At 39.1% G+C, this 16465-nt stretch overlaps 1 protein-coding gene across 2 annotated transcripts in view; it reads right to left on the bottom strand.

Annotated features, from left to right (window-relative positions):
• The window catches only part of LOC117973972 (rab GTPase-activating protein 1-like), a 123032-nt gene that overhangs the window by 16847 nt on the left and 89720 nt on the right, over positions 1-16465 (bottom strand). For both annotated transcript variants that reach the window (XM_058987081.1, XM_058987082.1), the window contains 4 exons: positions 11829-11954; positions 8169-8312; positions 5077-5118; positions 4575-4703 (listed from right to left, as the gene is read on the bottom strand). In XM_058987081.1, the coding sequence (XP_058843064.1) occupies positions 4575-4703; positions 5077-5118; positions 8169-8312; positions 11829-11954 (441 nt within the window). The remainder of the gene's footprint in view (positions 1-4574; positions 4704-5076; positions 5119-8168; positions 8313-11828; positions 11955-16465) is intronic.

Here is a 16465-nt window from a genome sequence, read left to right as displayed (position 1 = left end):
TCGACTGTAACTTGTACATTTTTGCCGTAATATGTGATTTTTTGTCCATTCCTGTCGTCAGTCCACAAGAGGTGCAACACAGTAGCAGCTCTGTCTACACAGCAATGCATTCATTGACTGTAGAACTGCACCAGCATTTCCAACAGCAAACTACACTTAGTTTATCCTCCTCCATTTAATGTGGATCAAAACAAAAGTAATTATTCTATTATTATAATAAATTAATGCATTGCAAAGAACCAGCACTACTCATGCATCGAAAAATAAAACAGCAGCTCACACAAGTCATCCCATCAACGTCATCCATGCAGTGATGTGAGAGATTGTGAAGAGCATGGAGTCATTACAGAGAATGTTAACTACATTCAGAGCCCAGTGGATAGTAACACGACTGTATTTATCATGGGGTTTTGAGTACACTTAACTAGTGCCAGGTCAGTGATTTCATACTGTAAATCTTATCAAAATCAACTGCACCGTATGCTGCCGACTGGCAACCCAGGCACACTGTAGGGATCGGTATTTATACTCTTGTCACAATCAAGCTTCATAAAAAGACCTAATGAGGCATTCTCACCTAAACACTGCACCACAAAGTGGCAGTGGTCCATGCTTCCAGCTACAGTATGTTTTTTAAAACAAGCAATTTTACCAAATGCATTGACACAATTTGAAATGCTTAATTTGAAAGTTGTCTCACTCACTCAGAGAGCAATAAGCTGAAGATCTGTCCGTCCTATTAAACCTAAGCAAGCTAATGGACCATGGAAGCAGGGCACAACCTTGTAGGTCTCTGCCTGGACAAACAGTGCTTTTACTAAGGGAGACATAGAGAACTGGCCATTTGCTCATTTATTGAAGTATCTAGCCTCTTACTGTACAGAGAGATAAAGAAGAGAAATACAGGCCTGTGTGGCAATGTTATATTCATTAGAAATGAAAGATTGTGGCTACTAACATCACAGATTTCTTCAGGAGCCGAGACAGGTTTCAAACAAAAACTGTAATTAAAACATGTATTATTGACAAATACCTGGAAATTATATCAAACTAAATCAATGCCGAACTGATATGCTACTTTATAATTTTTTTTTTTGGAGCCCTATGTATTAATTAGAAAAGAAGAAATTCTGTGCGTAATGCCTATTTTTCCTTCTGATAAGAAAATGAAACAGCATTCAGACTGGCTTGCTGCCTCACTCTGCAACACAAAGACCCACTGTTTCTAAGGTTCTACTAAGCTTGGAAGGCACTTTTTAATGTTATAGTCCATTTCCATAGCACAAGAGCTCTATGATGTGATGTTCCATCAAGGTTTAAAAACAGTTTCCATAAAAACAATTCGCTATAAACATTCTGCTGTGCCAGCTGCTCTTGTGAAAAGGCTGCCAGGTGTGTCATGGCTAGGGGTCTACCTAAATCGCGATTTTGCAGAAATTGTGAAATTGAGGGGTCACCGCGAAATTCACCTCTTTTAGGGGCCAATGCATACAAGTACGGAGAGGAAAAAAAGAAACCTTGTTTAAATGAACTACACACAACGCAAGCGATGCAAAGTACGTACCTTCCTTCTGTAGATAGCCCTTTTTTATTCCTTTGCCGTCCTGTGTGCATTTCACGTAACCACTTCAACACTTCAACTGAAAACCCACTTACAGTACCATGCCGTACGTGCGTACATCACGTTTCCCATTCTATTCTATGATCGGTTTCTCAGTCTAGCGTTTCAGGTTTCATTCTCTAAAGCAGTGCTAGTTTTGTGGAATGAGCAATGAAAGTTGGGGGAGGGTCAGGTGACATTTTTATCCAATTGCGTGTCATGTAGCAATTCCAGTCTGTAGCTGTGGGCGTTTAGAAGGCTGAGATATATTGCAGGAAGCCATTCAGCTTTTACAAAGTATATATATAGTGTTTTAAATTATTATTATTTTTATTTATTATTAGTTTTACATGTTTAGTTATAGTTTATATAGTTTTTAGCGAAAGCGAAACATGGCAACGTACGTAGTCTTTCTGTAATGAGCAACGGGAGTGAAGTTGGTTCAGAGGATTTCGATACCAGCGACAGTGATGCTGACTTATCACTCAGCGATTATGAAGAGGATGTGGAGCCAAGAACAGTACAAACTGTACAAACAGAAGAGCATGCAGCTACTTTACAGGTAAGCCAGCTGCAAACGGGAAGCTGTTTGGTTTGAAATGGCAGTGCTGTGATGAAATACTATCAAAACACAGCGCTGGGTACAGGCAATGCGGTAGGCAGGTCCATCACAATGCCTGTGTACATGCACTTGTGACTATCCCTCCAACCCAAGCGAAGCAGAGACCGCAACAAAGGTACAGGGTCTGCTACGAAAATGAAAACAAAAGAAAAGACAAAAGAAAAATGTGCAGTGGTTGCGAAGGCAACCCCGGGTTCTGTTGTATTGAACATTTCAATAAATGGCACAGAGCAAGTCGATACTGGCACACGTGTTGATGTTGTTAGATTTTTATTTGATAATTACTGTTTACTGATTATTATTGTTATTAGCAGCATTTTTGTTTTCATTGTTAAAAAAAACAACAAAAAAACTACGTTTTTCTCTATATTGAATATAAAAAAAAAACAATAAAAAAACAACGTTTTTATCTCTATATTGAATATGGGTATGTAGTACACAGCAGCATAAAGGGTTAATGAAAAACACAGTTTAAGTAATTTATTTGTGTTTTATTTATCATATGTTAACATTTTATAGCAATTACAGGTTTGAAAACATTATTATTATTTTCAAAATCTGGTACCTGGGAAGGGGTTTCATTTTTACATCTGGAGTTGAAGTGGTTAAGCAAAAAACAAACAAACAAAGTACGTACACAAAATAACATTTACAAAAAAAAAGCTCCAAAGCGGTTAACATTCTTGTTGACTATTCAAATGACAATGAAGTTTTAATCAGCCTATCAGTGCGTCAGTACTGCTTTTCTGTGACCTGTACTGTGCAGTAGGGGGTGGGACAAAGTCAGTGCTGCATTGTTTTGATTTAGGTTGCTAAAATCTAGTTTTCAGCATTGGAGGTAAAATAGTAGAAATGGAAGACAAAGCAAAAAAAAGCAAAGTATATTATTTCGGGGATTGATCGTGTCAAGATATTTCCCAAAGAAACTGTACATGCATATGGACGTAATTGTTTTGCACATCTTGATATGTGCCTTCGGAGAAAATATGATTGATCGCTATTTAGCTTCAGAATCACACATTAAATGAAAGGCTACTACAGAGGCTGCTGAACAGAATGTAAAATAAACAGCTTTCAGAAAACAAACTGGAAAGTCACCGCAGACAAGAAGTATTTCTGTCGGCATGTTAAATCAGTACTACAATGATCTAGCACAGCCACCTCGCTTCAACCTGCTGCTTACTTTTTAAACGCAGTTGGAATTTTAGACCCGAATAGCCACGTTTTCTTTGTTTTGACTCTGTACTAATAACATAAATTATTGGATGGGACAAATAACATGACAACGAACGTGCTGCATATATCGCCTTTATTAAAGTATGCCAGATGCCCTTGGGTAAGTCAACTGCAGGGGGATGCTGCATGCTTGCCTTTAACAAATGACAGCACTCTGTTTTAGTAAGGAAGCAAGTACCACTATTTTTAGGCTTTATGGTGTTCTGAAATACTGTCTACTTAGGTTTATTTAATATTTAAACAGGTCCGCGAAATGTCAGCGAAATCCTAATTTTACTCCGCAACCTACCTGTGAAAAATATGTAAATTTACTGCGATTTAAGCAGACCCCTAGTAGACCCCTAGGTAGGTTTTCAAATTTATTTTTGCTAAGATCATCAGACCATGTGGAGACCAAAGGAGGGAGAAAGCATTGCAATGGAAGGCCAGACGAGTTTCATGCTATACTCCATTCAAACCTATTTATTTGGTCTTTAATGTGGACCCTTTTCTCAAACAAATGAAAAGTTTTCCAATATATTTTCTGCAATGAAAAAAACAAATGTAACATTATACATCTACAATAAATCCTAAAAGAAAAAAAAAAACAAAAGAATACTTTAACTACTCCGGCATGCAATTAAGTTTTTTTAATTCAGGAGAAATGGGGGCACATCAGTGCAGTTTGCAAGCATACACTCCGCAACTAGGTTGCTGGAAACAAGGTAGAACTGTGTCCAAAAAACAAGGAAAATAAGCTTATTCTGGTGGAACACGGGTTCCCCCTGCTGTCTGGCTCAGTGATCAGTCAGACATCTAGAAACTGTGCAAGTAATGTTTCAGCATGTAAATGAACCAGTTAAGCATGTTAAGGACATTATCGTGGTAAATCTCCCCACTGGCAGTTAATGTCACAAAGATCATTTTTATTCCAGTGTAGTAGGTGCAGCACATACTGTTAGCAGGTCAGTCTAATGCAACATTCTGAACACAAGTCACTTCATACAATCATATTTCAATATTAATGTCTAAACCAGCATACTTAAAAAGCAAATACAAGGCTTCGATAGGCAGCCATACGTTATCTGCCCTCCACCACCTTGCTTTTCTAACAGCAATCCGAACGACAGGCTTTACCTTCATGCTGCAGGCCAGCTCCATCAGCTTTTTGGCATTCTCCTCGGAGCGGTATCTTTTGGGGACTGGAACGCGGAAGAACTTTAACGCTCCTTCGAAGTCCGTCAACAGCAGATCATCTCTTGAAGTCTAAAAATATACAAGCAGCAATGTGTACAGCTAAGAAATACTGTGCTAGTAGAATGCTCCTCCTTGTTCTTTAGATATCACAATGGCCGATTTGTAAGTCTGGGCACAGCCAGAGCTTTAGCCTACTCGCACTGGGAAAAGTTTGTGTGTCCTGCATGGCGCTGACATCACTGCTCCCATTCTAATCGGATCCTTACTTAAATGCTGTGGTTTGACGAGCCGGTTGCTGTGCTTGAGTGCTGGGTCATTTTAATATTCTTACTTTGTTTACAGATGTATGCCTGGTCAAATAAAATATTACCCTGACAGTACAATCTGCCATAACTAAAAATACTGAACATTTATACGGTAGTTTAACAGAACAGCCACTTACTTTCAGTAATGCAAGTGCTACATTGAAGATCACACTTATCCCCTGAAAGAAAAACATAAGAAAGGTTACAAAATATTTGATCAAAGGGGCTCCCGAGTGGCGCATCCGGCAAAGGCACTCCGCGTGGAGTGAAGGAAGCACCCTATAGCCTGGAGGTCGCCGGTTCGAGTCCAGGCTATTCCACTGCCGGCCGTGGAAGGGAGTTCCCAGGGAGTGGCGCACAACTGGCTGAGCGCCGCCTGGGTGGGGAGTGCTTAGGTCAGCCAGGGTGTCCTCGGCTCACTGGGTGCCAGCGACCCCTATAGACTGGCCAGGTGCCTGCGGGCCTGCCTGTAAGCTGCCCAGAGCTGCGTGGTCCTCTGACGCTGTAGCTCTGAGGTGGCTGCATGGCGGGCCTGCAGAGTGAAAAGAAGTGGACGGCTGGTGGCAATCGTTTCGGGGGACGCGTGTGTCCGTCTTCATCTCTCCCAATTCAGTGCAGGAGTGGTAGCGGGGTTGAAATAAAAAAAGAATTGGGCTTTCCAAATTGGGGAGAAAATGAGAAAAAATTATTGCCGATTCCAAAGTAAAAAAATAGAAAAAGTGTACGAAGAATAAAATTAGAAATGAAGTGAACAAAAACAAAGAATCCTCGGGGGCATAATCAGTGGGGAATGTCATAATATACTGAACAGTTTGTGAACATAAAGTAAGATTAATATGCAAAAAGGATCTGTATCAATTATATGTTCAAATGTTAAATCAAAGTGGCAGTTCATTTCTAAAGGGTTAGGTCTCTAGCATACAGAAAGCAAAAAGTCACATGATCCCAACATGGCAGCCATGTTAGGTAACATGCCGAAGTAAAGGTTACCATTAAATGTTGCCCGAAGAGTTTCGAAAGCACTTAAAATATGAAGCTATACTATACATAGTGCTCTGGTGCTGGGCAGCAGAGTAAATTCGCAATGGGAATATTTTCACCTTTAGGCTGCTGCTGAATCATTTCGCCTGGGTTGCTTGCTGCGGCTGGCTGGGGCTGGCAGGTAGTAATTATTTAATTTTAAAGAATGGATGTTGGGATCAATGCCATTTTTTCTGAAGGTCTAGTTTACTGTGGCCTGATTTCATAAAACTAACATAGTGATTGGCTGTTACTGGCATGTGGATGGAGTCTTCGGCCTCCAGTGCTTTCGATCCAGCACCTTACACTTTAATCATCATAACGAATAAGAAAAGGAAGGTTCTTATAAAGACAGGTATTATAAAGACAGCACAAAGTATTGAAACAGCATGTTATTGTGAATGTTTATTAGCAATCTACCAATGTTGTAGATCTCAGCTGTTTAGTACTGTGTGTCATGCTAAACTCCCCATCTAATCTAGGTTCAATAATTTAATCTAAACGAGTTAATGAGGACATCAAAGCAATCCCGACAAGGCAGAGGTGTTCGTTGCAACATGTGGTTTGATTTAGAACAGAAACATTTCAAAGTGACAGAGCAGAAATGAGGGCCAGTTGTCTCTCACAAAGCCAAGGCAGACCGAGTTTCAATTTCAACAAGCGAATTGAAGGGCAGTGCTCAGCAGACTAGCCTATTACTCCAGCCTACGTGGGGCCACACAGTGAGGAATGCTCAGATCCATCAGAGTCAACTCAAATAAGGACATTATTCTGTCACTGCAGGATCTGTGCATTCAGGCAGACAAACCAGCAAAGAACGAACAACTTTTACATGGGTTTAAGAGAAGCAATTCAAAGCCAAATGGACTTTTCTTAAAACCCCTTTGTGAAAAAATATGATTAAATATATATATATATATATATATATATATATATATATATATATATATATATTTTTTTTTTTTTTTTAAAAGCCATATATATATTTTTAAAAAAAGCCAAGATTCTTAGAAACGCCTTGCTTAATAATGTTAAATACAATGAAAAGCCATCAGCATCATGACTTGCATCCACCATAAACTGTTTATTTCCTAGCTCTGAGAAACATTACTATTCCCTGTTTTAATGGCAGGGTGGTAAAGAAGCTGGAACCCTCAGTACAAGTCGGAACCTTCAGAGTCTTGTTTTAGAATAACACCACCGTGTGGTAAACTATTGAAATCTTTTCAGAATTATTTTCAATGAGAATATAATAATTATATTATTTTGATTTCATTCATGCCCCAGCTCTAATTATTTATTTATAAATTGAACAGTTTCCACATATTTACTAACAGCACAGTATTGCTGGTATGTTGTACAGGTCTTCAAATGATCCTACCCCTTCAGATCTTTAGTCTATGAAAAAAAAGACTCACCTGGAGTATGACAGTATGGCTGTTAGCTGATTGAGTGTGTATCCCTCCCACCCTCCACCTGAATGTACACCATGCGGAATAACTCCTTGTAACAAATATCACATGGATCAGAAGCTACAGTCCAAATAATCAGAGGACAAAGCTCTTTCCTAAACAGTTAATCTAAAAAATAAGTGCAAAGGATTGCCTGCACCAAGCTTAATCACTTCTGGATAAGCGGTTCTAAAGATATAGGCAAGAATGTATGTGTGACATAAACAGATATATTCATCTGATCACCGCCACTGTTTAAATAATTATTTGAGGGTCCAAAGTTATGAAAATCAAACATCCAACAGTGAATTAAATTATAAAAAAAATTCAGGAGGGTTCAAATGTTATCGATTTACTGAGATATTTAGATCTAGTGCCGTTCAGATCAATTAAAGAGACACCATAAATTAGCTAACCGTAAGGTGCACAGTAACCCTGAGCGTGGGGCCTGTCCAATTAAAAGTAGTTAAAAGAAGACATGTTTTAATGTATAACATGAAATGACATATTTCATATGCCATTTTCAAAAGCTGGATATTAAGTACATGCGCTTCTACGATAGCTCATACCTTGTGGGTTTTCTTTAAACAAGACTAAATTGGTCTGTTGAAACCCTAACAAAAAATATATTAACTGATATTTATTGTTAGACCAACATTTGCATAATTGTGTTCTTTGCAGAACTTTGGGAAGGTTAATAACCTGCTCTATGATGTGTCAATACCAAGACTGAGGTTACCCTGGGGTTTGTAACATACCTCACAAAGCAGGAAGTCGATGATGTGGAAGACCATGTAGAGAGGGAATTTAGCAGTGAAGAGAGTGAGGAACCATTGAGAGGCATACATGTGCGCTTCAAGGCTGATATTCAAGAAGTGATTGTACAGGTCTGGAATGTACTCCTGAACACAAAGAGACAAGGGATATAGCAAGCGATATCCATGCAGACGTCAAAGTTCACTCATTGAATTACAAGGGCATTCTCCTACAGTTAAGATGTTACAAGTAAACAATGGATGTACAGTATTCTGGAAGAGCAACATTATCCATTTAGAATTAACATTTTTACAAGGACATCATATAAGGATAACAGGCAGACTAAAGTCATAACATATTACATTGTTTTATTTCATAAAGAAAAAAAACACATTTCACATTAAAATGTATACCAACAAGGAATTAAAACAGGTATAAACATTACTATTTCATGTTTTAAATTATTTAGAGAGCACCAAGCTTGATATACTAATATATTTTCACAGTAGTCACAGTTAAGTCAATAAAATAAAACAAACATGGACCACCAGGAATGGTGTTATTATTAGCCAAAAAATAATAATTTAATTTTACAATTTAAAAACTCCTTTTGTAAACTAAAATAAAAATACTGTTTATTGACCCATCTGGGGATAAAATAAACTACAGTCCTCTTGGGGAAAATATGAGCGGGTATTTCTGTAAAATACACCATGTCCCAAGCAACCATGAAATCAAGGGAGCACAGATCTGGCATGGAAACAGCATCTGGTTCCTGAATATCAATCTGTTTTTACTTGTGTTCCCATAATAAAAGTCAGCTAAGGATAAGTTGTTTTACAAGTTGCTGAGTTTTAAGTTTGTCTGTCAATAACTCATCCCCCCCACTACGGCTGTCAAAACACAGTTACTGCCATCAATATCATGCCAAAAAAATACATCTCCATGACTTACATCAACTGTATGTAATTTACATGTAAAAATTAAAAGTGTGATATAGGTGGGCAGGTGAATGGACAGGTACCACCATACAGATTCAGATACTGATTTTTTGCTGAAGAATTACAAAGTTTCATCACAATTGTTCAAATAATCTTTATAAGTGTGATGAGATCTAGCATCAACCGATTAACTTTTTCACATACAATGTTGCAGAGTGATTATTTATTTGTTTTTAGAATCTACCTTGCATTTATTCAAATCCAACGACAATTATGCTAAGTTGCTAAGCAACTGCGGCGCTTGATCCAAGGAAAGTAATTCTCTCTAATTTGAACGGTCTAAGAGTGCTGTGGTTATTTCACTCATGAGGATGGCCATAAACATCTCGGCCAACCTCATTCATGGAATAACGAAGGACTGCATGAACGTTCATGGTCTATCCTCTTCTATAAAAACCAAGACAGGCATCTTCATATATCCTCAGAGTTTAATTACCGAATCATTTTATCCTTTAAAATAAAATACTGTACATTTGAGTATGTAGACAGGAACTAGACGTTTACATCGGTACAGACGTACCTTGGAGGGTATGTTAATTAAATGAGAAGACTGATTTCTGCCATGCAGTGATAGGGAAAAGGCTGTGCTCTACTTAGCAACATCATCTGAAACATTAACGAGATCTGATTTGCGAAATTAATTAAGATAGTATCTCTCTTGCAGCACCATGAATATATTTACTGCCCGCATCATGATTCCGATGGCAGTGGAAAGAGGTTGAATCTGCACAGATGCATTAGCATTACATTTAATTTTATTAATTACTGTCTGTCCACTCTTGCGGCTTAATTTTATTTTCTAACATGTCATTCTCTTTTTCTAGGTAGTCTGAGTGTTTTATAATGCATTTTTTGGTGATATACTCACCAGGGTTATATGAACTTTGCAGTGCAAAGTCCAATTCTTTTATATACAAATCTAAATCTGACTATAGTGACAAACCTTTCATTATTTCATCAGCCACACTTGGTAAAAGTGAAAATTGTGAAAATTGATTCTTTGGAGAGATTTTGTGAAAATTGATTCTTTGGAGAAACCTGAGACATGTTATGCAGGAAAAATATCTGCATAAGGAAGCATTCTTATTTAAAAACGTCTCTACATTTTTCCAGTACATTTAACATGGCAAAGTAGTCTGTCAAATTATATTTTTTAAATGGGTGCACTGCCTCTTCTAACTCAATACCACGAGCTGTTCTCTGTTCAAACTCAATTTCCTCTCTTTAAAGACACATGGGAATGGGAAGCCTATTCTCAAATGACACAATTTACCACTGCTGTTAAGTCCTAATTAGTACATTCCTTAATGTGTATAATACGGCACTCCACTCAACTATTAGGCAGCAGTGTGGAGTAGTGGTTAGAGCTCTGGACTCTTGACCGGAGGGTTCTGGGTTCAATTCCCAATGGGGGACACTGCTGCTGTACCCTTGAGCAAGGTACTTTACCTAGATTGCTCTAGTAATACCCTGTATAATATACTGTATAAATGGGTAATTGTATGTAAAAATGTGATATCTTGTAACAATTGTAAGTCGCCCTGGATAAGGGCGTCTGCTAAGAAATAAATAATAATAATAATTAGCAAGCCTGCTTTCGTGCAGGATTAATAAAACATATTTGCAATTAACAGAAATGTCATTTGCATATTTATTATAAAGCTAATAAATGTACAATTGCTCCACTTTTAATTTAAAAGGCTGGCGGCTTACATAGCGTTGTCTCATTTCATTTAACCACAAAACAATTGAATAAGTTTATTCTAATATTCTAGGTGGTTTAATTTGCTTGCAATACTGGATTACAGTATGAGTAGCTAAGGATTCAAATAACTGACTGTTCTGATAACGCCAAGCTTTATCTGAGCTCATTTACTGGTCATGCTTCTGTTTAATTGTCCCCTTTAAATCCATTTATTTATAATGACTGAGAATCAAGCCCTCTACAATGGACTAATATCAGTTACAAATGCTTTTTATTCCCTGCAGTGACTATCATCAGCCACTAGAGGGGGATCATCACTCTATTATGACTACTGTAAGGTATGTTATGTAAATTAGCTTTTGTAGGCATGCAACATATATGACAGATAAATATGCACATATGCAGATTAATTTAAAGCTGCAAAGTCCATTTTTTATTTATATAATCTGTTTACAAAACACGTAGCCTTCTGTGTACTTTATTAAAAAGCAGGCTCTGCTGACAGGCTTTGAGCCAAAAAAGCTGCTTCTAATTACAGCAGTAGAGGGTTATAATTGACATTTTAAAAGGAAACACCTATAGATTCATATTTTCAAAGACACAACCTTCTTAATGAACCTGCAGGGTGAACTATGTTTAAAAACCTGTACATGTTCTAGTTTGTATTCAATTGTATTCAATTTAAATGACCACACATTTTGCCAGTGTAGTTGTGTTTATAGGCCATTGTAACTGTTCATTTAAGGAAGTTCCGGAGTAAAAGGTGCACCACTTTTGTTTACAATGATATGAATATAAATATACAAAAGATTCTTCAATAAGGGACATCCTTTCTCTAGAACAGCTGGGCATTGTCAATGCCTGATTTAAATAAAAAGTGACAACAGACTGAAACCACAGTGCTAAATCCAGTCATTCTGTGGCATGATGACAGTTTTATTGGTATTCACACTCACCTGCATGAGTTTCTCCAGCTGAAAGAATTTGCAGTGCAAATCTTCAAAATTTTGTTTGAAAAGTTCCCTGAGTCCATAATCAAACATAATCTTGACCAGAACACTGAATGCCTGCTCTTCAGGCATCTGGAAGACAAAAAACAGCAGCAGGTGAAAATGATTTCAAGGAAGCAAGTGCTTTTCTGTTATTCAAGCTTTACTGCTGCCAGGACGATTTCACATTGCACAACCATAATACCTCCTTTATTTGCACAGATTAAAAAACACATTTTTTTATCTGTGCAAAATAAAGGAAATAATGAAAGTAATAACTTGTTTTCGTTTTCTATTTTTTTCTTTCATGTATACAATCTACAGGGGTTGACACTGAAAATGTAGTCGAAACATGTCATATAATTTATTAAAGTTTCTTTTTGTATCATGTGAAATGCATGTGAGAAACAGCAGCATATTCACAGCCCTGGAAGCTACCATTAAAGCAACAGTAAGTCAGATGACCACTGGACAGCCAATATGGGTTGTGGTGGGTTTCTTTGTGTCAGAGTCTGAGAACCAAATTACATTCTTTCCCTTATGGGATCTCTCACCCACTCTGCAACACATGAGACTGTTTCTGGATCGCCATCATACTCCTACTTGATTAAAACAAACGTCACTCCTACGCTGACAATTTTCTGGGAAAGAATATGCCGAATTTATAAAGACAAAAACAAAAACAAAAAACAAGAAAACAGATGCTTGTTAAGGCTGGTCTGAGTATTTGGTTCATAGTGGGGCATAATACCGAACAACAAAGACTGAAACGCCCATACTATTCATAACATAAATAGAATACTTTCTGTTTGTCAAGTGACAATTGTGGCACCTTCAGGGTAATTTTAGGGATGGACACAAAAAGGAAAAAATGTACATATCTATGAAATGGATCCCCTTGATTTTGTTTTTACTAATACATTGTTTAAAAATATACTGTATTCTGAAGAAAAGCTTCTAATGGGAATAGTGATACCTTTATGTTATTATCATAACCCTGGTTCCCTGAAATAGAAATGTAACCAATACCGCATGGGTATTTACATTCTGAAGACCAGAAACCTGAATAAGATACAGCAAAGCTGCTCAACGAGCCTGTGACGCAGTCATGTCCCGTCCCCGAGGACATAAAAACACTACGCTCACAGATCTAAATGTCATTTTTCCTTCAAGCCTGCTGCAATCATGGACGCAGCGACCTTGAAGGTTAATAGTTACATTTCTATTACAAGGAACGAGGGTTATAAAAATAACCTAACTTTCCCTTTGAAGTACAAAATGTAACCATTACTGGGTAAGTGTACCAAAGCCGTCGCAAGCACAATATTGCAGAAGGACTGGAATGCTACAAGGGTAAACCAAGAGCCTGTCTTGTGCATTACCATACGGAACCCCAGTAACAAGTAGATAGGGCAAAAAAAAGGAGGCAGAAACTCTCCTCTATGCCTGTCCACTGAGAAGCCACCCTTAACACTCTAGTTCCAAAACCATGCTTTTGAGGATCCATGACATTCAGTCTGTAGAACCTAGTAAAGGTATGGGGAGCAGTGCTGCATTGTAAATGTCAGATGCACCCTGGGATAAAGCCCACGAGGTTGACATGCCTCTGGTGGAATGGGCAGTGAGCTTTTCTGCAGGGGGCAAGTTTGACAGCTCATAATCAGTCCTGACTGTGTCTGCTATCAAATTTGGACAGACATCCTGTCAACGTAGTACGCCAGGGCCCGCACTGGGCAGAGCATATGGAGCTGTCGCTGTCGACATGAAAGGAGGTGGATGGAAAGCTTCCAATTCCACAGACTGGTTGACATGGAATGCCAAGATCGTTTTCGGCAAAAAGGCGGGATTGGTACGGAGCATAATTAAGCAATGTAGAATGCCTGCATTTCACTCACCCGCTTTGTGGAGGTGATAGCAAGCAAAAAAGCCACTTTAAGCAATAAATATTTCAGCTCAGCTGAATGAACGAATGGGCTCAAATGAGTGCATTAAGCAACACGTTTAACCTCCAGCGAGGAACAATGTCCTTCATAGGCGGCCAAAGCCGCCAAGCTCCTTTCAAAAATTGACCCCCCAGGAAGTGAGCTCTGGGGAGACTGAGTCAATTTTGACATGGCAAGCCAAAATGGCTGCCAGATAGACCTTTAAAATGGAGGGGGATTTCCATGGGACAGGTCGTGAGGTCGAACCTATGACACCACATCTGAAAACACCCCACTTGTACCCATACTGTGAACATGGTGCTCTGGTATTCTGCAGGGTGTTAATGACCCTATTAGAAAGCCCCAGATGGCTCAAATGCAGCCGTTCAGGGGCCAGACCTAGAGCTGCAGCCTCAGTGGGTCGGGATGCCATAAGGTCCCCCGTGCCTGACTGAGCAGGTTGCAGCACTTGGGCAGTCTCCTCAGCTGGCTGCTCAGGAGCTGCATCAGGGTTGAAAACCAGTCTCCTGGGCCAATAAGGCTACTAGGAGCACCTTGGCCTGGTCCTGCCTGATTTTCTCCAGACACAGAGGGAGCAGGGCGAGGTGTGGGAAGGCATATAACAGTTGCCTCAGCCACTGGTGTGTCAAGGCATCTACTGACAACTGGTCTCCGCCTCCTATTATGGAGAACCAGAGGGGACAGTGGGTTGATTCCTGGGAGGCAAAGAGATCTATCTGCTCTCCCAAACCTCTCCCAAATGAGGCTCACCACCTCGGGGTGAAGCCTCCACTCTGAGGTCCGCCGCCCAGTTTGTTAGTGAGAGGAGGTTCTCGTGTGTCCAGAGCAAAAGCTTGAGGGCCACGCAATGGAGACTGGTGGTTGATGTAAGGGCAGGTACACTGCCTGCAGCTCTAAAACATTGATGTGGAGACCCTGCCAAGTGGGGTTCCACACACCTTGTGCACCCCTGCCATTCCACACAGCGCCCCACCCCAGGCTGGACATGTCCATGGTGACAACCTCCCTTCTGGTGACACTGCCCAGTGCTACAGCGAGGCGTGGATGGGCAGGCTGTTTCCACCAAGAGAGCACCTTTATACAGTGACAAGACTGTAAATAGGCAGCTGCGGTTCAACGTGGGTTGAAAAAAATTGCTGTTCAACCAGGCCTGCAGAGGGCGCATGCACAGAAGACCCAATTGAAGAGTCTGGGAAGCTGCTGCCATCAAGCCCAGAAGTCTGGAATGTCCCTACCACGAGCACCCTGTTCAGCTGAAAGAGCTCTAAACAGGCAGCAATTCTCTGCACTGTGTCATTTGACAGTGGACAGCATGGCCCTGGAGTCCAAGCACACTCCTAGACAGGAGGCTGTCTGAGAAGGCATGAGCTGGCTCTTCACATGATTCACCGTAAGGCCCAACCACTGAAGCATAAAAACTATGTCACAGGTTTGTCGAGCAGCTTTGATATATCTTATTCAGGTTTTAGGTCTTCAGGAGGTAAATACCCATGCGGTAATGCTTTCCTTTAACACGCAAATTTAAAGCGCTACATTTTAACATTTGACACAGATTTTACCCGTCAAATGTTTTCTCTATTTTTAAAAACACTGCTGAGTTCTTTCTTTTGGATATCAAATATATAGTGTGTTACTTTAGCCAAGCTTCCACAATATAGGTTAATTACATTATTAATTGTATTATTAGTATTTTGTAATATACTTGTACTTACTAGAACTGAAGTCATTGTATTTTATCTTGTTCTAAATTGTATTAACCCTTTGCGGTCCATTGTCGGACCTGGTCCGACATTGCAATTATTTCTATCAGGTCCATTGTCGGACCCTGTCCGACATCATTATAGAAACGCAAAAAACGGGTTTGAGTCGTTTTTTCTCCAGAAAAAGTCGAGAAAACCATTCAATGGCCGAGTGGGAACTACAGGAGCCGAGACAAGTCGAAAAAAAAAAAAAAAAAAAAGGCGTATCTCATGATTAGTCATACATGGCCCTGGTATCAGATAACGGGCGGTCAAAGTAAACAAGCTGGCCGATAGTGAGTCCCCGCACAGAGAACACGGACATTTGCAGAGCATTTTTGAGATGTTATAGTAATAAAATAATGACTTGGATCGCATTATTGAGGAGTTTGGTGATAAAACGAGTGATCAGGAGATGATTGATCGGTATGTATTATTATTATTTATTTCTTACATAGGTGAAAGCTATAGCGAACGAAAGGGTGGGGCGGGGCTGGAGATGCCTAGTGAGTGCTTTGTTGATATGCAGGGCCATTTAAACCCGTTTGACTGTGAAAAATAATACTTTTAAACAGCGCGTCTAAAATTAACTGCGCGTGTGAAAATTAATTAGACCTGGCGTGCCTGACACGCATTTAATAAATGGACCGCAAAGGGTTAATACTTGTACTGTGATTCTTGAAATGTATTTGTTTACGACTAAGTCGCCCTGGACAAGGGCGTCTACTAAGAAATAAAATAAATAAATAAATAAATAAATAAATAAATAAATAAATAAATAATAATAACAATAATAATAATAATAATAATAATAATAGGGAAGTTCCACATACATAAATGTAAATGGTCTACACGTAAGCCTTCATTTATTTTTATTTTTTTTATAGAAATGACACACTGTCTATGCAATTACTAAATTAAG

Source organism: Acipenser ruthenus, chromosome 15 (genome assembly GCF_902713425.1).
Source record: "Acipenser ruthenus chromosome 15, fAciRut3.2 maternal haplotype, whole genome shotgun sequence".
In the NCBI taxonomy this organism is placed as follows: Eukaryota; Metazoa; Chordata; class Actinopteri; order Acipenseriformes; family Acipenseridae; genus Acipenser; species Acipenser ruthenus.
This window is presented reverse-complemented; position numbering and strand designations above follow the sequence as displayed.